The 21,890-nt window shown below is 37.4% G+C and overlaps 4 protein-coding genes across 9 annotated transcripts; 1 reads left to right on the forward strand and 3 right to left on the reverse strand.

The window, feature by feature from the left end:
• Positions 1 to 773: 773 nt before the first annotated feature.
• On the forward strand, positions 774 to 5,369 carry LOC129319811 (probable GTP diphosphokinase CRSH, chloroplastic). 3 transcript variants are annotated; one of them, XR_008595525.1, is made up of 5 exons: positions 778 to 1,238; positions 1,828 to 2,760; positions 3,052 to 3,336; positions 3,827 to 4,132; positions 4,894 to 5,369. XR_008595525.1 is itself a non-coding variant. In XM_054964885.1 (4 exons), exons 1-4 carry the CDS (start codon positions 822 to 824, stop codon positions 3,470 to 3,472), a joined length of 1,647 nt encoding a protein of 548 aa, XP_054820860.1. In that variant the 5' UTR covers positions 774 to 821; the 3' UTR covers positions 3,473 to 3,820. The 3 variants fall into 3 exon arrangements, 2 of the variants coding, with proteins under 2 accessions (XP_054820860.1, XP_054820858.1); XM_054964885.1 differs by lacking the exons at positions 3,827 to 4,132; positions 4,894 to 5,369 and adding an exon at positions 3,461 to 3,820 and having other exon boundaries at positions 774 to 1,238; XM_054964883.1 differs by lacking the exon at positions 4,894 to 5,369 and having other exon boundaries at positions 3,827 to 4,398.
• Positions 4,283 to 9,346, reverse strand: LOC129319813 (CBL-interacting serine/threonine-protein kinase 1-like). 3 transcript variants are annotated; one of them, XM_054964887.1, is made up of 12 exons: positions 8,932 to 9,346; positions 8,772 to 8,834; positions 6,866 to 6,937; positions 6,682 to 6,789; positions 6,485 to 6,565; positions 6,198 to 6,377; positions 5,939 to 6,121; positions 5,713 to 5,820; positions 5,482 to 5,598; positions 5,212 to 5,274; positions 5,025 to 5,099; positions 4,283 to 4,785 (listed from the first exon to the last, which is right to left on the reverse strand). In XM_054964887.1, exons 1-12 carry the CDS (start codon positions 9,130 to 9,132, stop codon positions 4,696 to 4,698), a joined length of 1,341 nt encoding a protein of 446 aa, XP_054820862.1. In that variant the 5' UTR covers positions 9,133 to 9,346; the 3' UTR covers positions 4,283 to 4,695. The 3 variants fall into 3 exon arrangements, with proteins under 3 accessions (XP_054820862.1, XP_054820864.1, XP_054820863.1); XM_054964889.1 differs by having other exon boundaries at positions 5,482 to 5,600; positions 5,715 to 5,799; positions 5,891 to 6,121; XM_054964888.1 differs by lacking the exon at positions 5,713 to 5,820.
• A 5,492-nt stretch (positions 9,347 to 14,838) lies between these two features.
• On the reverse strand, positions 14,839 to 16,786 carry LOC129319815 (late embryogenesis abundant protein D-29). The gene is made up of 2 exons (XM_054964891.1): positions 15,759 to 16,786; positions 14,839 to 15,499 (listed from the first exon to the last, which is right to left on the reverse strand). Exons 1-2 carry the CDS (start codon positions 16,324 to 16,326, stop codon positions 15,018 to 15,020), a joined length of 1,050 nt encoding a protein of 349 aa, XP_054820866.1. The 5' UTR covers positions 16,327 to 16,786; the 3' UTR covers positions 14,839 to 15,017.
• Positions 16,787 to 17,790: 1,004 nt separating this feature from the next.
• Positions 17,791 to 21,120, reverse strand: LOC129319810 (uncharacterized). 2 transcript variants are annotated; one of them, XM_054964882.1, is made up of 4 exons: positions 20,939 to 21,120; positions 20,763 to 20,852; positions 20,127 to 20,485; positions 17,791 to 19,838 (listed from the first exon to the last, which is right to left on the reverse strand). In XM_054964882.1, the coding sequence occupies exons 3-4, from the start codon at positions 20,468 to 20,470 to the stop codon at positions 17,951 to 17,953; spliced, it is 2,232 nt and encodes a 743-aa protein (XP_054820857.1). In that variant the 5' UTR covers positions 20,471 to 20,485; positions 20,763 to 20,852; positions 20,939 to 21,120; the 3' UTR covers positions 17,791 to 17,950. The 2 variants fall into 2 exon arrangements, with proteins under 2 accessions (XP_054820857.1, XP_054820856.1); XM_054964881.1 differs by lacking the exon at positions 20,763 to 20,852 and having other exon boundaries at positions 20,939 to 21,119.
• Between the last annotated feature and the right edge of the window lie 770 nt (positions 21,121 to 21,890).

Genomic DNA, 21,890 nt, shown 5'->3' on the forward strand with positions numbered 1-21,890 from the left:
AGTTTGTAGACATGAAATGTTTAATTTTTTCTTATTTAAGTTATTTATGTATTTATCACACAATATTCCTGTATTAGTAGTAAACAAGTTCCATTAAAAACAGTGAAAACTTACAAATTTTTTAGGATTAAAGTATGTTTTTATCTTAGAATTACTTTTTAAAGAACATCTGATATTTTAAATTATTTATCATAATAATTTCACCCCAAAGTAAATAAAATATAACATATTTGTGCTTAATACTAAATATTCTAATATTAATTATTAAAAATTTTAATTGAGACTTAAATTTAATTAAAAATACCACATGTTATATCAAGTAAATTTAAATTAAGGTATATTTTTATTTTAAAATTATTTTTTAAGAAGTATCTAATATTTGAAACTATTTGTGTTATAGTAATTTTAACTTTAAAATAACTGAAACACAGTAAAAATGTACTTTAACATAAATACACTTAACGTGATAGGAATCATTTTTTATTAAACTTAAATTACAGTTAATATTTTTAACAGTTAATTTTGAAATATTTAATGTTAGGAATAAATATGATATATTTTAATTATTTTAAGAATAAGTTTTTTTTTGGCCTGAAGGAATTAGTTATTATAACAAATGATTTAGAACATTACTAGTTGACGAATAAAAATGCAACTTAATTCAATTTTTTTTATTATTTACGATCAACAAAGAGTAATAGGAACGGCCAAATTTCCAGCCAGAAAAATTAGTTCAAAGTGAAAAAAAAAAAAAAAAAGCTGATCTCTCACTGAGCTGAAGTGGAGACCACAGGTGGCGCTTGAGTTCAATTCAGAGCCCAATGGAGCTTTCCCGTCCTCCCGACTTCCCACTCAGCCATTCACTTTCAAGGCCCTCCTTCTCCATTCATCACCGTCATCTCCTTACTCTATTGTTCCCTCTCCCCCGTCGCAGACGGACTTCGAATCCCGGATCACGATTCTCGCCTCCCACTTCGTGCGTTGCGGAGGCCGATGCCTCTGTGCCCATCGCTATGACTTCCCCGGAGCATGCCGGCGGCAAGATGGTGATGGAGCTCGTTGGTGCTTTCAACGAGCTGACGGAAAGGATGAATGTCTTGTCTACCGGCTCCTCTCGTCTTCTTTTCAAGTCTCTTAAGCTGTCAATTCCCATCTTGCAAAGCTTGCCTCTTGCTCCTGATGGTCGTTCTCCACTTTCCAAGGCCTTGTCTGTGGCCATGGTTCTCGCTGATCTGAAGGTGGTCTTGGTCGTTGCTGTTTATGCTACTGTGATTTTACCTGACATCACATGTTGACTTTGGTTTTTCGATCTTCTACGCCCTTCACTATTTTTGGGTCTGTTCTTCCGTGAATTTATTAGCTTTTGTGGATACTCAGTTACTACCAATGTTCCGACCGGAGAAGCCATTATATCCCCCCCTTAAAAAAAAGGCACAATGTTTTGGTCATTTATTTTTGTCTACTAGCACGAAGCCTTCCAGTTTTCTAGATTTTCTTTGATCGGGTCTTGGCTTGGAGGCTGGAGCAGACAAAGTCTCGTTTTGTCTTAAGACTAATTTTGTTCTTAGCTTAACATACCTTGCATCTTGTATGTCGTGGATTATTTCTGAATCCATTCCAGAGTTGGACCGTATACCTTTCAAACGCTTCATGACACTATGCTAATTTTGTGGGATGTGTGTGTTTTTTGTTTTGTGTGTGTGTGTGTGTGTGGGGAGGCGGTAGTTGTCTTAAGACTTGGTTCTTTAACGCACTTGTTGAGGCTACTTACTCGTCGTTATTATTTCATTGCTATTTCTTGTTTCTTTATAGTAAATTTGACTGCAGATGGACGCCGAAGTGATCTCAGCTGGAATATTGAGAGAGGTGTTGGAGGCAGGTGCCGTGTCTATAACTGCAATACGAAATCAGATTGGTGCTGGTACTGCTCATCTGTTGCATGAAAGTTTGCGTGTGAGGAACATTCCATCCAGCGTAGGTGTTTTAGATGATGATAATGCTGCTGCAGTAAGAAAGTTCTGCCTGACTTACTACGACATTAGGGCTTTAATTTTAGACTTGGCTTTGAAGCTCGACACAATGAGACATCTTGAGTACCTTCCTAGATATCAGCAGCAGATCCATTCTGTAGAAGTTATGAAAATACATGCCCCTCTAGCTCATGCAGTAGGAACTAAGTACTTATCACTGGAATTGGAAGATCTCTCATTTCAGTGTTTGTTTCCTTATTCTTATCTTTATGTGGATGCATGGTTACGAAGTCATGAGACTGGGGGTAGCTCTCTAATTGATATATATAAGGACGAGTTGCTGCAAACCTTAGAAGCTGATGCGTTGCTGGCAGCCATGGTGGATGATATCTCAGTTAAGGGTCGCTATAAAAGTCGGTATAGCACAATGAAGAAGATCTTGAAAGATGGTCGGAAACCAGAACATGTTAATGATGTGCTAGGACTTCGAGTGATATTAAATCCCAGGCCTGGAGATGATACACTGAAAGTTGGAGAGCAAGCATGCTATAGGACTCACCAAATCATCCAATCTATGTGGAAAGAAATACCTTATCGAACAAAAGATTATATTGCCAAGCCCAAAGAAAACGGGTATAGGAGTCTACATATGGCAGTGGATGTGAGTGACAATGGTAGGACCAGACCACTAATGGAAGTACAAATAAGAACAACTCAAATGGACAATTTAGCTGTTGGTGGACTAGCATCCCATTCATTATACAAGGGTGGCGTTACTAATCCAGAAGAGGTTAGGACACTTTTTGCAGTTATAACTGAAGAATATCAATGAAGAAACAACTATGGCTAGAATTGAGATGGCCCCTATCTTACGCCTCTATAAAACAATTTTAAAGCAATATCATCTTTACATATATAAAATCTAAATTTTAAGAGTGGAAAGAGTCAGTCATATCAGTCCATTTACCAGTGTACTCTTATCTTTAGGTTATTTATAAATATGCTCTGCTATAAATGTATCTGGAGATTAAAGAGAAGACAAAAGTAAATCAATTTTTGATGATTTGGTTATTGATGACAGGCAAAACGTTTGAAGACCATCATGCTTGCTGCAGCTGAGCTGGCGGCTCTGCGCCTTAGAGATCTTCCAAGTACAAATCTGAAGGGAATAGAGACGGACCAGAGAAATAGAGTATTTTCCCTTCTTGACAAAAATGGTGATGGTAGAATTAGCATTGAGGAACTTACAGAGGTCATGGAGGAGCTTGGTGCCCCAGGGGAAGATGCCCGGGAAATGATGCTGCTCCTTGATTCAAACAGTGATGGCTCTCTGAGCTCTGATGAATTCGATAAATTCCAAAAACAGGTGATCTGAAGTCTTGTCATTGATAAATCATCCTTGAATTTGTTCTTTATTTAGTTTTTTCGGCTTGATTTATCTGCTTCTACATGCTTTTTGTGATAACTTCTACGAAGCTGTGGCCTTGTAGGGACTTTCTTGATCATGATTCTATCAGACTATGAGCGCCAGAATTTTTGGAATACAAAATTTTCAGTGACCACATAAATAAAAGCTTAGTTTCTCTGCATGTTCATGGGGGCAACTGCACCAACCTGGGATGGATAATTTCATTCGCACAAATCTGTCTCTTTTATAGTTTGGTCAGAAATAACTTTCAATTGCCCTGGACGCTCGTTTGCTGCCAATTTACAATATGCCAATTACTATTTATGAAGCTCAGGATTGTTCTTTCCCCAATAACTTGATTTTTCTCTCTCAGTTGCTTTAAGTCCTGGGCTAAATTGTTTCTTATTGATTGTATTTGTGATTTTTATCTAATATCTTATTTTTGTAGGTTGATATTGTGCGTGGTTTAGAGGCTCAAGACGAGCAATACAAGAAAATGTTGGATGAGAGGCTTCATCCTGCGGATGAAAGCGGTTTGATTCAGGTGTACAGCAAGGAGTTTGGCAACAGGCTTGCAGGCTAGTGCTGCCTATGATTGAGCCACATAAGACGCTTTATCTTCTGGGCATCCTCTCCCCTTCTTCATGTGGTAATTTGTGGCCTCGGCTGCTATTTCTTTTCAAGCTGGGACTTGGATGATCTACAATGATTGAACCCTCCTATCCTTAGAAACTGGGAGCGATCAATGGCATTTGTAAGTGCTATATTTTTCATGTATATAAATTAACTGTATAGTGAAATTCCTGTGTGATAGAGAGATTGTTTTAAGATGTCATTTCTGATCCGTTATCATATGATGTTATCTTATCATATCGTTGGAGCACTAGTAAGCTTCAAAGATGTGATAACTGTTATCACGGAGAGAAATTAGCTCGCAGCATGTTGTATTGTAGATTTTTTTTTTTTTTTCTCACTTTGTAATATATGTTGCCTGTATTTCAATACATTAATTGCTTGTCATGATACATGGACGAAACTCAGCTTCGATGACGCTGTACTGTTCTTTTAATTAAAACATCCACAATTTGTGTGCAAAAATTGTTGCATCGAGTTCAACAAAGAGCGCACAGTCGCTATTTTCAAGAATTGGTACTCTTGGTATCCAACTTCGATTTTCACATCTAGCTAGCCTTTGTTTTTTTTTTTTGTTTTGATCCTTTTGGGCCAGCCACGAGCCCCTTAATTCACATCTTAGTTATACAACTGTGCACATAGATAACTGACCTAGAAAAGAAAACACACACATCATATGACTTCTTAACTCTTTTCCCCGGCTTCTCCCACTTCCGAATTTACACGCGCTTGGCTCGGGGCTACTGCCAAATCATCTGATAGTTTCTTGCATAACTGCATATGATAATTATATAGGCATCAACATCTGCTATATCATGGGAAGTCATTTTCAATACAGTATTGAGCACTGATTACTTTTGCTATTTATATTTTTCCGTGCAGTCTAATTTTATTTTAGGAAAAAGCCGCATAATCTTTTTTGGGGCAATAAAGGCCTACTTGTCGAAATATGAAAAACGGTGATGCTTGGAGAGAGGGAGAGGGAGAGGGAGGAGCTTCAAACTTCAAATTACCTGCCTATATACAGAAGAGTCTCCAAACGATTTCATTAACTCTACCACATGCAAGGATGCACTTATTTCAACGACCTGTCATGTTTGAAATGGAGATGGCTTTATATGTCAGAAATTGAACAGATACTAGTTATTGATTAATAAACATTGCTTTAACATGGTTTAGCCGAGTCTAAACAATCACTACCTCTGCTGCCACCGAGAGGCCACCTAGACTTCTGTGCGCCTTATTCTCTTGTATCACTTTCAACTGAAATATTGGCATTATAATTATATTAACAATTTAGCTCACGGCTAATATTTCGCCTATTTTTAAGGGTGCTGGAAATAATAATCTTTTCTGTATGTCTCGTTCCAAGTTTTCATCATATTCTGAATGAAAAGGGCAATATTTCTTGTCTTTCATATTACGTGGGATTTGATGAATCAAATTCCAAAAATAGGCGATAATACTAACTTTTCCATTTTTCTTCTGGACTCTAAAACCCATTTCTTTTCCAATGTCTTCAATCTTTGCGATCAGATCTTTTGCTGAATGGTTGGATGTAAATCTCATCTTCCTCTCAGAAACATCCTGGAATTCAAAGCATATCGTGGATTGATGATGTGTAAATTTCCTCACAAGTTTGGCAAGCATTAATAGAACATAATAATATTATAAACATCAAATCAATTAGCTAATCCTCATCTCTTTCTCGAAGAAACCTGAGAGGTCTAAGCATGAAGACATTGCTATCAACTGAAATGCATTGATAAGGGTTGATGACTCAGGACTCTTATGTTCTGCTTCATGTGGCTATTACAAAGGGAGTATGTCCAAGTTACAGCCAAGCAAGAAGAAGAAGCTGACAAGTAAATAATATAACAGTATGTGCCGCGTCATGGATTGAAAAGGCTTCCTCGTCGATACTCACATTCTCTTTCTCTTCCTCTTCGTCCTCAGGATTTGCCGGAACATTGTCCTGCTGGAACCATTCATCATCTTTGATACCAGCCAGTGTTATCCGGGTAAGAGGATTGGGGTCAAGAATCCTCCTTAGCAAGTTCTGGGCACCAGATGATAGCCATTTTGGCATCCGGACATCTCCTTTAGATATCTATACTCCCTCACAAAATAAAAATCAGTTGAAGCAATCGTATTAAAGAAGGACAGTAGGGGCAGAATTTGAATACCTTTTGGTAGAGAACGGCAATATTTCGATCTTCAAAAGGAAGATACCCCGTTAGGATTACAAACAAGATAACACCACATGACCACGTATCTGATGTTGCACCTTCATAGCCTCTATTAGCAAGGACCTCTGGAGCAACATAGCAGGGGCTTCCACAGGTTGTATGCAGCAACCCGTCGGCCTGAAATTTTTCATACAAGTATCAATCACCATTCAGTAAACTACGTGATAACTCTTTGATTTTGCCTTCAGTTGCGGGTTGACAGTAAAAATATCAGATTCAAATACCCGAATGTGCTGGGGCGAAGCACTAAGGCCAAAATCGGTTATCTTTATGTTGCCTTGGGCATCCACCAGTACATTCTCCAGCTGCAACAAAATAGAATCATATTTCTTAAAAAATGCCATTCTTGTAGTCCGACAAACATTTCAAGCTCCAAAATTACGTTGATAATTCTGAAGAGGGCTGAGAAAGAAGGAAGAACCTTAAGATCCCTGTGGAAGACTCCTTTATTGTGACAGTAGCTCACACCATCAATTAACTGTTGGAAAAGCTTCCTACCTTCAGCTTCTTTCAGTCTACCTTTGGATGCCTGTGAGCACAAATAGCACGTTAATTAATTCAATGCTATGCAGTGAGCATACAAATAATCAGCAAATGATCCTTACAATTCTGTCAAACAATTCTCCTCCAGTGACGTACTCTAAGACCAAGTAAATTTTCGTTTTGCTAGCCAAAACCTGCGTAATTAGTTGGAAATCCTGGTCAGAAGATTTTGATATTGACAAGATAACTGCAAACGCAACATGGCACTTACAACCCTTTCTATCTATGTAAAGGCTAGTTGCAACTTAAGCAAAAGATTAATGCATATATCTTTTATGAGCAAATAGAAATAGTTCTAGCTTAATTATTTGTTGGGGGCCGTCATTTTTTTACATGGTCCTAACATAAAGGATAGATAACAATACTGGGGAAAATGTTATAAATGGATTGTTGGAATATTTATATATTATTTATGAATTTGCATTAGTTAATAAGCTCAAAACAAATTAATTTTTATGATCTTGTGTGGACTATAATTGGTGGATCATATAAGTAAAACCAATGGACAGAGGCCCAACCTACATACTTGTAGCAATCAGTTATTTTCTATTTCTTAACTGATTAAGTCAAAGATAATGAAAAATTAATTAATTAATTATTAAGATAGTTATTGATATGATTCATATAATACCATTAGTCAACAACCAACATACATATTTCTTTTCCATTCTCTCCACTATCTATACACTTTTAAAAAATTACAAGGGTTAAATAGGTTGTAAGTTTACCTACACTTGTGGTAATCAAGAAGTTATAAGTTATGGATTCTTTATGTATATATGTTAAATACTTATTTTATTTTAGTTATGTATATTGAGATACTAATTTTGACATGGACAACCTCACTTGCAGAACAGCCACATGAAACTCACACGGGAAGCCTTCCGTAACCAACTATTTATTCTCACAAGTCATTAATTATTAAACCTTAACACATGAGCCCTGTGCAGCGTACCAAGTATGAACAATGAGTCAATTTAAGACTTATTGAGTAATATGATTATTAGTTAATTTTATAGTTTATATTGATACAGGGTACAGTAAAGAAGGTCTGGAAATAAGTATCAAGAATCAATTTGACAGTGAAAAGGGAAGGTATCCAAGTATGCGTATGTTCCAGATGCTAATCTCCCGTTGGACGCAAATGTACATGGAAAATTAAATGGAAAGCATAAAGTCCACTTTGTCTTTCACTTTGAAAAATTGTAAAGCAATACTAGATTCTTTACTTGGTAGTTGGTATGATTGATTTAGATTGCTTGCTCCGAAATTCAGTATCAAATATCAATCACCACGACGCTATAGCAGGAAATGAATGAGACGTTAAAACAAGGGACGTAAAATAAAAATGGAAACGTTTTCCTCGATTAAATGGCTAACCGAAAAAACAAAATTGAAGTTGCAAGTTTTAGACATGAAGTATGTTTAATTTAATTTGAGAGGTGAAATGATTCTTGAAGCTTGAAGCGACGCAAAGTAGATGGGGGCAGTCACCGACTCACCAGCCTCCTCAATCCTCTACTGTGGAGAGAATAGAGTTACTTGAGCGAGGATTGATAAAAACTTCATAAAAATTTGAAAAAAAAAAAACAAACGAAAACGAAAAGTGGGGACCACCGTGGTAGATTTGTTTTGTAGGACGTGGGCATCGGCATTCGGTATTCTGGCTTGGACTCTAGAAATCAGGAAAATCATGTTCCTTTGAGCAGAGATTCACGCAAACATAGATATAGGAGCCAAGACTGATTAAAAAAAGATTTGGGATAACCCAAATCAGTGGCATGATTAGAACAAAGCTTTTACTCAACATCTGCATGATCCATGAACAGGATAGTCGACTCCATCGGAAATTCCCCCCCCCCCCCCCGCAAGGAAGATTTCGATGCGAAAATGCATTCAAATCGGTGCTAACAATCTCATAAATCAATGCACATCCAGACAGGGGGAGGGAATATGATGGGACGGTACCTCGTGTAATCTGACGACGTTGGGATGCTTGAGAAGCTTGAGGGTGGCTATCTCCCGTGTTATCTACAATTTGTTATCAAGAAAATTGCAGTGAAAATTAAACCATAATAAGAAGGGGCTGAACTGCTAAAGCAAAACAGAGGGGTAGAGAGGAGGAGACCTGATGAGCGATATTGAGATGGAAGATCTTGGTCTTGTCGATGATCTTGAGGGCAAAGAGCTGATCAGAATTGACATGTTTGGCCAATTTGACCTTGGCGAAGCTGCCAGTGCCCAGAGTTCTGCCAACCTCGTAATTGGCGAGCCTCATTATTCCTTCATCCTTCTCCGTCGGGGAGTTACCCAGTTTCAGGATCACCATTGGGATTGTCTCGTGCTTTGCTTCTGCATCCACAGATTCAGTTGCTCAATACTGAAACTATCAGGATCACCATTGGGATTGTCTCGTGCTTTGCTTCTGCATCCACAGATTCAGTTGCTCAATACTGAAACTAACACCCTGAGAGCAGCTATCCTGGTGCCTGTGTCAACACATTTTCGTCAACATCTCCCAGCTCACTCGCTCCCTCCCTCCCTACTCCCTAGTCTCTCTATATATACCCGCGTTTGGCTTCGGTGATGCTGCTCATCTGGACCATGTTCAAATTTTTAAGGTTTTATTTTTATATTTTTATTTTATATTTAGAGAATATTGGCTCAAGCCATCAAAAATAGAGTTTTCAAGAATCGTGAATGGAATTTTAAGTATTTTAAAATATGACTCGTCCACGTAATCAGTTGAAAGTGATTTTTTCTTTTATCCACAGAATAAAATATGAATTATTATAAGTTGTTCTCTCATTGTTATTGATTTTTTATTTTATTAATTTAGGTATTTGATTCTCTTGTGATGAGCTAAGGGTTTAAAATTTTTTGTAAATTGTGTTTGATTTATTTTGGGTAAATGATTATAGATTTTTTGTGTTACTGATTTACGATATTACATTACAAATTTAATGGATTTATCTTATCATCAATATGAATAATATAGATTTAATTTCAATAATTTAATTTAATATTAATTTTTTAATAATTTTTATAAATTGACTATCTTAATTGAATTGAATATTAAAAGTCTTTATCATTTTTATAAATGTTTATATTGGTAAATATAATATTAAAAAATAAAAATAAAGATAATCTTTAAATTAGCATTTTAAAAAATTAAAAAGTCACAACTGTAAAATTTTAAATCTAGACTGCCCAGAATATATCTGGATAGTCAGTTTATAAAAATTATAAAAATATTTAATATTAAATTAAATTTACATTATCTAGATTGATGATAGAGTGAATTTATTAAAATATATTTTTTATTTTAATAAAAATAAAATAAAATATAAAAATAAAACTTATAAATCTAGATCATCTAGGTTTCTCATCACATGATAAGCATAAAAACCAAACGCATATATACCCCACAATTTTACTACTATTATTTTGATCCTTTAGTCTATCCCTCTACTCCCTTCGTTTAAAAATATAAGATAATTTTAATTGAATCTTACTCTTCAATAAAGTAGTTATCTATTTTTTAACTAACCCCATCTTTTCATATTTATTCTTATTAAATATCTTATAATAAATATAAAGTCATTATCAATAGGACATTTTTGAAAAAAAAGGCAATAATTACACATCAAAAAAGTAAAAATGTATTACATTTTTAACATCTAACTCCTCAAAAAATGCTTTATATTTTTTAACAGAGGGAGTATTTAATTATATTATTTATTTTGTTGGACTGACTCTTTCAGGAGTTGGCTTTCCTCCACGAGCACTGCAAATTTAGACCGTTATATTGAATTTGATGATTTAAATTTGATAATTTTAAAAAGTATAATTTAATTTCTCCCATTAAAATTTAATCCAAATGGTTTAGATTTGCAATGGAAGCGCATTGGTGGAAAATTGCAATTAAGAGAAGCCAAATCCCTTCTTTCTCAAGCATTTGTCTCCCCTATATTCGTTTATCATCATTGATGGTTTTATTTAAACTTCATTAATCTCAAGCAACCTGTCTTCCATTTAAAGGCCACTAAAGCTCCCGGGCTTGGCGAATATAAGGGGCATTTTAATCAATCATTGTGGGAGAAGGTAAGTGATGTAAAATATGATAGCAAGTTGCACTGTCTCCCTTGTTAATTTACAACCAACTCTAAGTTGTAGGTATCATGATAATAACTAGAAATGATTATTAAATTTGTACAATTTACAAAAGTGAGATCCCGAGTTTCATAATTCAAAACTCCCAATAACAATTTACAACCAAGAATTAGAGTTACATAAGGTTACGGAAGCATGAGAATCCAATTTAAACCAAAGTGTAACATCTCTAGATTAGACAAGTAAAATTACCTTTACTAATCATCCCTAATCTCCAAACATCAATGGCCATATTGATCTTTTCATAATTTGTAAGGTTTTTAAAAGGTTGCCACGACCACAATACTAATAGCTATGTGGTCGAGCACAACATTCATCACCATAACACTTACAAACACATGCGCACGTGGGGTCACAATGATAATAATCATATGCCCCTAACCATTCATGTTGGACTACAATAATGATAATGATATGGCCAGAAATATAGAATGCGTGATCAATGTCATCTTTATATCATCTTGATACCATTGACATGAAATCAGTAGCTATTTTGTAGCCACGTTCAAACTCAAAACCAAGCCCTTCACTCATAAGGAGTTGCCTGGCCAATGTTAACTCACTTGTAATCCATAGTTTTCCTTAATACTAACAATCATGAGATGTCGTACCTCTAGTCTAACCTTTTTATGAACTGATAGAGATTAATTATATTTGAGTCCCTTGAAGAGCAATTGAAATAATCTCTATTAAACCATAGGACAATGATTATCTTTTGATTTCAACAGTCGATACCCAAGTTAGCTTTTGATTCCAATGATAAGCTACTACGACCACGTTAATTTAACATATCTACTTCTCTCCATATGTGAACTCCTGTCAAGAATGATCATGTCATACACACATTGACATATTGTATGCAAAACCAATGACAACTATCATATCATGACAATACTTATCACAAACCATCTTCATCATACTCTACCTATTTCAATATGCACACATCTCATATTATTCATTTTCTAGTATACATATACATATACATATACATGCTTGATCAAATCTAAAGCACACATGTTTAACATACATTTCATTTTCATGTTTCAAGCATTTTTCACCCATCACAATTGGCCAAAATTTGCATAAATAAGTTTACAACTACCTAATAAGTTTCAAACAATGCTTCAACAATTAATTAATTATTTAACAAGCAATTATATAAGCTAAGATTTTAATCTTTGAGAGGTCAAAATTCACCCCTCAAAACACACACTTTTGAAGCTCCAATAACTTGAATGATACCAAATTAGTTAATTTATAATTTAATCACAAGGATAATTATTAATATCCTTATTTAGATAAATTTCAATACTTTATCTCACCATTCAACTCACCCAAAATCACAACTTCTCACTATCAAACATATCCAAGTTTACTAGGTTTTCTTAACTCACATTATCATTAATAAACCCTTAAATCATCATTAATGGCTTCAAAACAGCTCTAACCATCTCATTTATGCCAATTTTTAGACATTAATGACACTCACCAATCAAAAACTTAAAAAACCATTAATGCTAGATTTAAGTAACATAAACAACTCTCATTAATCCTATTTAAGTTGATGAGTTTGGATCCATAATCTATCTAGATTGAAAATTACTTTATCAACTCTAACTCTAACTCAACTCTTTAAGAAAACAGAAGAGAAAGGAAAGATAAGAGTTTAAGAGTCTTATCATTGATAGTTGATGGCTTAAAAATACTTTTAAACCTTCAAATTGGCAAGTCCTAGTAGAGAAAACCTTAGGCCTCTCATTTTCTTCTTTTCCTCTTTTCAAGTTTTCATACAGACACAAAGTCACTCATACAAAATTTTGACCAGGCGCCGCACAAAAATGTCATTTTTCAGCCATAGGTGTACCGTGGCTTGTGGCATAGAATCTCTTTCTTCATATTTTCTTGAAATTCATTTGCAATGGCTATGTTCAACTAGTGACCAATAGGGACAGAGAAGGAATTGGCTAATTTGTTCGCTTCTACAGTTAGTTAGCTTTACCGTAAGGTCTTTGCCAATGGGCTTGTGACTTCTGTTTTGTTTTGTTTTGCCGTGAGACTGTTTCCTTCTTGCGGTTAATGAATTCAGGTTTTCGTTGTTGGTAAAAAAAAAAAAAAACGTATAATTTCATTTTATTTCATGTTTTTAATATTTGGCCAAAAAATTGTTTTTAACACTCAAAATATAAAATTTTAATAATTTCCAGTTAGAATATTAATGGATAACTAGGAAATTTTATCACCATAAAATTGCCGTGGTTTTCCTATCTGGTACTGAGAAGGGGAAAAAAAAAACTACTTATCTAAATTTACTTCAAATGCTAAGGATAAGGTGAAATATAAGTAAGGTTTAAAGATTCAAATCTTTTTTACGTAATTTGACGAAAAAAATATTTTGAAATTTTAAGAGTTATAATTAAAAACTAATTAATTTGGTTGGGTGAATTTTTGGATAGATTTATTTTCGTTGGTTTTCATTAAGCCAAACTGAACCAGGTAGTACTGTTTTTTTTGCCCAGTTTTCTCATTAAAATGTTCGTTGATTTAGTCATTATATGCATATTTAATTTGCAGTTTCGATATAATGAAGGTTATGAACGCATAACAAATCAATAGTTGCTATTTGACTGTTTATCCAATTTTTAATTTGACTTAGTTAGATAATTGTGTGAATAATAGATGGTTGGTAAAATTTTAAATAGTTAGTTAATTGCGGGACTTTCTTTTTTCGCTTAATTATATTGCGTGACTTTTAGTTGTTATCCTAGACTCAGATACATAGAGTTGACAAATAATTTAAATTATATAGCCATACTATTAATACACGATGACTGTTTCATGCCGCCTAAATGGCAAAATCTGTCCCCTCCATTTCCGTCCACGCCAAATAATGCGAAAAATGTTTTTATCTTTTTTTTTTTTTAAATTGGCTGTAGTAACAGTTACCTTTTTGAACCCATCTCTTTTTTTTTTTTAAAAATGAGATCGAGGCATATTGGAAAGACGTGTAATATATATATATATATATATATAAATAAAGGAGAAGTAAATGTTTGGAGCTTAATTTAAGGAAGAGGTTTGAGAGGCAGGAAAAGAGTGGAGAGATAAGGTGAAGAGGGAGGGAGGGAAGTAATAAATGTTGATGGGAAAGGAGGAGGGAAGAAGGGGAGGGAGAAGCAGAGAAGGCACATAGCGAGTGAATGAGTGAATGTGGAGGGATGAATTGGAGTCTGGAGATATCTGATAATTGATATCACCCACTACTCCAACCCAGCAGTTTCCGCGAGCAAGCAAGCACCATCCAATCCAATCCAATCCAATCCAATCATGCTCGTGACTCCAACCGCCCAAGACAAAGCCTCGCACACTCCCTCCACCTGTGCTGCGCACGCACCACACACCCACGCCCTTGCCTGCCAAGCTGCTGCTTCATTAAATGATTCTTCGTCACTCATTCTTCCCATGTCCACACCTCTTTTCCATTTGCTTGCCTCTTTCGCTGTCCTTCTTAATCACTCCCTCTATCTTACTATGCTTTTTTTATTTGTGATTTCTGCATAAATAATTCTCTTATTACAAGCAATTATGATCCGACTTGGAGCCCTTCTACACAGTGACACCCCACTGTAGGATTGCCCCAAAATATGGGCCACAAGCACGAGGGAGTAGTCCATGATGGGCAGCGCTCATAATGGCCTCTGGACTCGGTTCACTCTGGGTTTTGAATGACGGAGTGGCGCCCTTTGGAATTGTATTGTCGACATGGACAACAAGATTTGGGCTCTCAATCCCGATTCTGCTAATGGACTCCAATACACACGCACGCACACACACATTCTAATAAACTACAAAATAATTGATGACCTTTCATAAAGAACAAGAATGCAGAGGTTGGTGATCATATCACAAGTGCTTTAACTGAAAAAGCTACACGCGAACATGCCAAACGTATGCAAAATGTGTGCAGTGTAGTATAGCAGCTTAACAGTGGAATACATGAAACAAGCACGGTAACTCGTACGCGGCATGGGATGCAATAGCAGGTCACAGCTCAGCATCACGGCCTTGCTGAGACTTCTTCTTGGCGGCCTCGTAGTTGGAGGCGATGGTGTCCTTAGCAGACTCGAGGGCCTCCTCCGCCATGTCTTTTGCGGTCTCGTAACCCTCTCTAGACTTGTCCTTTGCCCGGTTCAGCTGCTCCTCCGCCTCCGCCTCCCTCTCCCTGGTCTCCTCCGCCCTCCTCTCTCCCATCTCCTTCGCAGCCTCCTTGGCTTGCTCTGCCCTCTCTGACGCTCTCTCCTTCGCCTCTTGCGCCTTCTCGTATGCTTTTCCCTTCGCTTCCTTCATTTTCTCTGATGATTTATTAGCAGCCTCCTGTGCCTTCTCGGATGCCCAACTCGCCTTGTCCTTTGCAGAATCCGCAGTGCCCGTCGCTACATTCTTAATGTATTGCGCTTTCTCTGCAGCAGCGTCCTTCATGTCCCTCATCCTCTCGGTCGCTGCATCTTTCACGTACTGACCTGCCCCTGCCCATCATGTTCGGTGTTGGATACATCATCAGTTTGCATTCCAAAAATCTCGTCAGGGCAAGTGCCCCAAGTCCTAACTTTACAAACTCTATTCGTTTCATTCCCATTAAATGTTTTCCGTATCATGCCCATTTACCATGTACATGTAAAAAATAAAAAATAAAAAACTGTTTGAAAAGGACACTGGTTCTCTCTTAACCATGAGCATCCTGGAAACAATATGGAGCATTATTATAACAGAAACTAGTAGACTGACCAGAAGCGACGTCCTGGACCTTATCCTTGGTTTTTTTAGCAGCGTCAGAGGCATATTGCTTCGTCTTCTGTGCAGCATCACTGGCATAATCTTTTGTCTTGCCTGAAACATCACCCGCATAATCTTTGCTCTTCTGAGCCGCATCGCCCGCATATTCCTTGGCCTTCTGAGCCGCATCCCCGGCATGTTCTTGTGTCTTCTGAGCAGCATCGCCGGCGTAATCCCTGGTCTTGTGAGCAGTGTTGGAGGCGTAATCCTTGGTCTTGTGAGCAGTGTTGGAGGCGTAATCAGGAACTTTGCTAGTGGGATCATCATGCTTGAGGCCAAGGCCTTCGGAGATTTTCTCTTTAGCCCACTCTGTCCATGACTCTGTGGCTTCTTTCCCCTCTTTTGCCGTCTCGGCCGCCTTCTCCGCAGCTTTCATGGTCTCGGCTTTGGCTTCGTGAAAATCATTAGCTTCCTCTTTGTTTGATGGCATGTGGCCCCCACTGGAGGAGTTGCAACGCAAGCCGAACATGACAAGCCACACCATCAGCATCAAGAAAACCACCCTGGAACCCATTCCCATTCGCGTCGCCCAAATAACACAACCGAAGACTCGACGTGAGAAAATATTGGGGACTTGTAACTTGAAAGCAGACCGCTGAAAAAAGCGGTTGCTGAAGGGGTTTATAAGGGAGGCAGTTGATGGGGGGCTATAAGGAGGTTATGCCACGTGGAATGGTTTGAATGATGAGGAGCAACGTGGCAGTTATGGGAAGCAAGGTGTCACATTTTCATCATTCTGGTTTAGCGCGGCTGTTTCCGGAATTAGGTGCGTGTCGAAGAGTGGATGGAACAGGGATGCACCGAATGAGCAAGAGGATAAGTAGTCCGGTGTAGTTTATTGTGCCTGCTTCATATATTCGGATGGTACGTTCCGCCTTTTTGTATCTCGCTATCTTTCTCTAGAGTTCTGTTTTGTGGCAAATGTCAAATATCATGCAAATGAAAAGTAACGATGATATTTCACCAAAAAAGGAAAATGACGGTGTTAAAAGCCCATTCAACGAGAGGAGGAAATCTTCAAAACTCTAAAACCAGCCGACTGAAATCCCAGGGGAAGCCCATGATGCAGCGGACCTGATCGCTAAAGCAGCTCTCATGTGTTAATGGGTTTCATCCCATCTCTTTTCCTCATTCTGTTTAGTTTGTGTTTTGGAGTAGGACTTATGCACTGCTCCTTTGTTTAGCTTTGTTTTACCTTCCCTGGTTATCAAAAAAAGAAAACCAGCCGATCGAGATCAGATCCCCATTGAAACACTTGTCTATCATATATGCACCATGTATGATGTGACTATATCAAAATAAAAGATGCCGATAGCATGAGAGCATGCTGAGCAATTGTAATTCAGGGGAATCCTTCTGTTACATTACAAATGCGTGAGGATAACAAGTTTCCTTTTCAGTTCGATGTTTAAACCCATGCAGAGCCTGTTTCTAAATTTTTATACCTGTAACCCATTGTGATTAGAGCATAAATCAAATAATAAAGCTTCTCCGGCTATTAAAAGAACAAATGCGTCCTAGCGCATTGGAAATAAACTGGGTATTGATCCAATTACCCCACTTCTCCATCTTCAAATGCAGCTTTCACATTTCTTTCAGAATATTGAGCAATCAAGCTATATTTATATTTATCATATAATGTATTTTATAACTTACAATTTTATAATATAAATATCGTCCATTTGTCCACTAATGTTTCTTACCTGATACTTGTCTGATGGTAGAACCACCAGTATTACCACTTTTGATTGGTTTAGTTTAAGATCGGCTGTGCACCTTTATAAAACTGGACCAGTGACTGGTTCATCGATTTTTCACGAGGTAACAATGTCCACTGATAGCCTAACAGCGACTGCACAATTAATGCGGGCAAATGGAAAGCCGCATCACCTAACAAGATACAGATTTTGGCCTAAGTCAAAATCACTGGAACCCATCTATCCATCTATCGTGCGTTTCCCTATCAACGTGCGGAAGAAGACACTTAAAGAACTCTCAAAATAGATAGCTTCAACTATGATACAAGAGCCATATTAACTTTATAAAGGGTTCCATTCACGCGTGCTCTGAAAGTCTAGTACATGTCCAGATGACTCCAATGAGTTGGCGGAGATTACATGATTATTGCACTGTAACTTTGACGGCTACAACGATTTGCATGTCTTCCTGTTGTGGCCCTGACCCTTGCACTTACTGCACTGAAGCGGACGCTTCATCACGTCTTCTGATTCAACCTGCTTCAACTTCGGCCGTCCCGGAGGCCTCTTAGTTGATGGAGGGGTTACCATTACTGATCGGGCGGATTCACCCAGGAATAGCACTTCATCATTTGACACAGGGCGTATTGATTCCGCATATGTTAATTGGTAGCTCCCAACTGTGAAATATCTTAAGCAATAATCATAAGGACTTCTATCAATGCACTCAAGAACCGCTATTGCATGACAGCAAGGCAACCCAGTAATCTGCCATCCCTTGCAGCTACACTCCCAGCCATCAATATTAACCATTTCTATAGATTCTCCACAGACCTCGTATGTGCCACTTTGTGAGAGTAACACTTGAAGTGACTGTGCAACTGAAGTTTCTTTTTGAAGCATTTCCTCCTTTGATGGCACCAACTTTGTCGTCCACTGGTTGGACTCCACCCGTCTTGAGTAAATTGTTTCCATCATGTTACATCGTAATACATCAACCATGTGAATAATAGGCAAATCATGTGTCTCTGACACCCAACTGTAGAATTCGTGTCCAAAATCGGAGGTCAGGTGGTTATACCTAGCTCCACCAAAGAATGCATTGGACCAGTGCTTTGGTTCACTTTGTAGGACCCAATTATAGGCTTCAAGAGACATATTCTTTATGTTGTCAATACTACGGGCAAAAGCGTCCGGTTTAGTTGCATAGGCAGCAGCATAAAAATCATTTATTATGAGATGCCTTTGCTCATGAGAGAATTGTCCCTTCAAGTCCTTGTTCAGTTTCTCAGCAAGGTGGCGTAAGCAATAACCATGGTAGCAATTCTCAAATATCTCACCTAAAGATTCTTTTAAACCATTCTGAAAATCTGCAACAAATGTCAATTGCTGAGAAGTTGATATTGCCGATTTTAGCTCCTGCAGAAACCAATGCCAGTTATCCTCATTCTCAGCATCTACAACACCAAAGGCTACAGGAAAGACGCCATCATCCCCATCTGCAGCCATTGCGGTCAACAATTCCCCTTGGTACTTTGTGTTCAAAAAAGAGCTAGCAAGAAAAAGCAGAGGACGACAACCTTGCTGAAAACCAGATATTGAGGCGTGAAATGACACAAAGAGACGATGGAAACTAGAGTCCTCTTTGGTTGTAAGTGTTGCAAAACTCCCTGGATTAGTCTCTTTTATGTTCTCGCAGAAGGAGGGTAACTGAGTATATGACTGCTTGTAGGAGCCTTTCAGCAGCTCTTTAGCAATCTCTTTAGCACGCCATGCTTGAGAATAATTTAACTCAACCCCATACTCCCGCTTAATGTCATCAGCAATATCCCTTGGCTTGTAGTTTGGGGAGACTTTCAATTTCTCTTTTATGATATTTCCCACCCAGCCTCTAGTTGACCGATACCCAGCTTTTATTCTAGCAGCCCCTTCACAAGTATGCTCTGCGGTCATTTTCTTAATGCAAATCAATTGGGTGGTGGCCAACCTTGAGACATATATCTTCCAAGGACAACCTTCAGATTTACATTTGACAGTGACACGATGAGCATCATTCTTTTTGCATTTGTAAGCAAAACCATGAGCAATAGAGTATTTATGCAATGCTTCTCGGAATTCACTTAAACTACGGAACCTTTGGTTGACACCAGTGATGATATTTTGCCACTGTTGGGCAGCTTTACGAAGCTTCTCATCATCCGTTCCAGTAAGAACATAGGGCACACGTTTTCTAGCAGCTACAGAAACGTCAAGTCGATTTGTGGGATGGACAGCATCTACAGGAACATCAACAAGGGGACCAGCTGGGGCTTCTGACACAGTTTTCTTGCTTGACCTACAGTGAAAAAAGGTACTATAAGATTATTATTGAAGCGAACCTGCGATGTTTATGACTCTAGTATATCCAATAGCCATTCATTTTGATCATAAACACAGTATCACAACAATGCAGGCTACAGATATGCATATTCTCCAATTGTAAAACCAAGGAAAAATTAAAGCAAAAATTACAAGTCAAGCTCTCAAACCTCATACGCCAAGTGTGTTTTCTATGTTACAGATCAAAGTAAAGAGGAATTCAGGACAGTCCACAAATGATGGGCAAAAGGTGCGAAATAACTACCTACTCTTGGGCACAATAGATGTATTTTGGGCTGCTCCTTCCTCATAGATAATGAACAAATCAACTGTGGCAGCATCGCCAAGATAATTGATCATGCGTTGCAAGTCCTTGTCTTTCGCTATCGTGATGAGAGTTTTCTTATTGCTCGGAAGGAGGTATTTGATGATCATTGGATCTGTCTTACCGAACATTTCTGCCACTTCCGATTTTAAATCACTCAACTTTGTCTGCAGATCAATGTCTGTTGCATAGGCCTCGCCCCCCTGGTATGCCAGTGATCCATCTTTACTCGTTACAAACTCACCTCCCGACTGACATATAGCTATAGTTTTCCTTGTAGCCATAGCCTAGCAGTTTATCTTTACCCAAAAAAAAAAAAAAAGTATTGGTAAGGTAAGCGTGGTTCTCACTTATCAGACCTCAATTTCAAAGGAGACAAGCAGTGGAGGGGTCTGCATTGAGCACTCCGAACTTTCTATGGAAAATAATTAAAGGGAAAAAATCAAGACAAGAAGAATGCAATCTAAATTGTAAACCTCTGTCATCCAGCGTCACGAAAGGCCTTGAGAGGTTAAATTAACCGGTATCATAGTTTATGCTAGACATTAGAAAAAAAGAATAATTTTTATTATTTACCGAAAAGCGCAGAATAGATGTGCAATCTGGATGGAAGGCAAGCCTTCTGTGAGGAAAGACAGATGAAATTCGGCAAAGGGCAGAAAAGCCCTAATGTAGAGCAAATTTTATGGTCAATAGAAAAGAGAAAGAAGCTTATCAAGTTAAGCACAACGACGCATGATGAAGATACTGACCTAGAAGCCAGAGTGAAACAAAAAAAGCAGGTAATCGAACTTTTTCTTCTCCGTCGTCGTCGTCGTCGTCGTCGTCGTCCTCCCTGATATACGTAACATGCCCGACCCAAGCGGTGCGAACAAGTGGGGCTCGTGGAGGCCCAAAAGTCAAAAAACAGATGGGTTCTATGTTACGACGTCGTATTTGCGCATCAGTTACTATAATGCGCCAAAGAATAAAGATACTAATATTTCGGTCGTTGAAGAAGAGGCAGACGCCGCCCTCTACAATATTACTTTGCATGGCAAATGGCAAATTGACTACTTCGTGTGAATCCAACGGATGTGGACGACCCAAAACATACAGCGACTTTGATGTTATTGAACATTTCTAAACTATAGAGTATCCTTAATATTAAATGCATTGAATCATGCATTAAAAATCTTGCTTTTGATCCAATAAACATAATATTTTTATCTACTGATGTTTCAACCTAATTTCTATAAATAAAATTGCATTTTATAGATATCCATGTGAGCCAATGTATCACATAAAACTTAAAAAAATAAACTGCATTACCCAAGACATGTAATAAGGAAGTTTTGGTAAAAATTTAACACCAGTAACTTAGGGTTATCTTAGGTGACAAAAATGTGGTATTGATGTAAGTCAATACTTTAAAAAGCCATCTTAATAGAACAAAGTAATATATTTAATATGCATATTTTTATTCTATTAACATAAAATATAAAAAATATATTTATTATTATTATTCATTAATAAAGTATCTTTCCTAATTAAACTAGCGTTACTTACAATCTTACATGCCTAGTACGGGACTCCAAAATAAAAAAAGGCCACCATTTTTTAAGCCAAATAGCTTTCTGCCAATTATATAATTAACTTTCTTCTGGCAAAAAAAAAATTATATCTTTAATTAGGTAGTAAAAAATTATATATATATATATAACT

This window comes from Prosopis cineraria, unplaced genomic scaffold (genome assembly GCF_029017545.1).
Source record: "Prosopis cineraria cultivar Desert tree isolate PC_DT_omini unplaced genomic scaffold, ASM2901754v1 PC9, whole genome shotgun sequence".
Lineage (NCBI taxonomy): Eukaryota > Viridiplantae > Streptophyta > Magnoliopsida > Fabales > Fabaceae > Prosopis > Prosopis cineraria.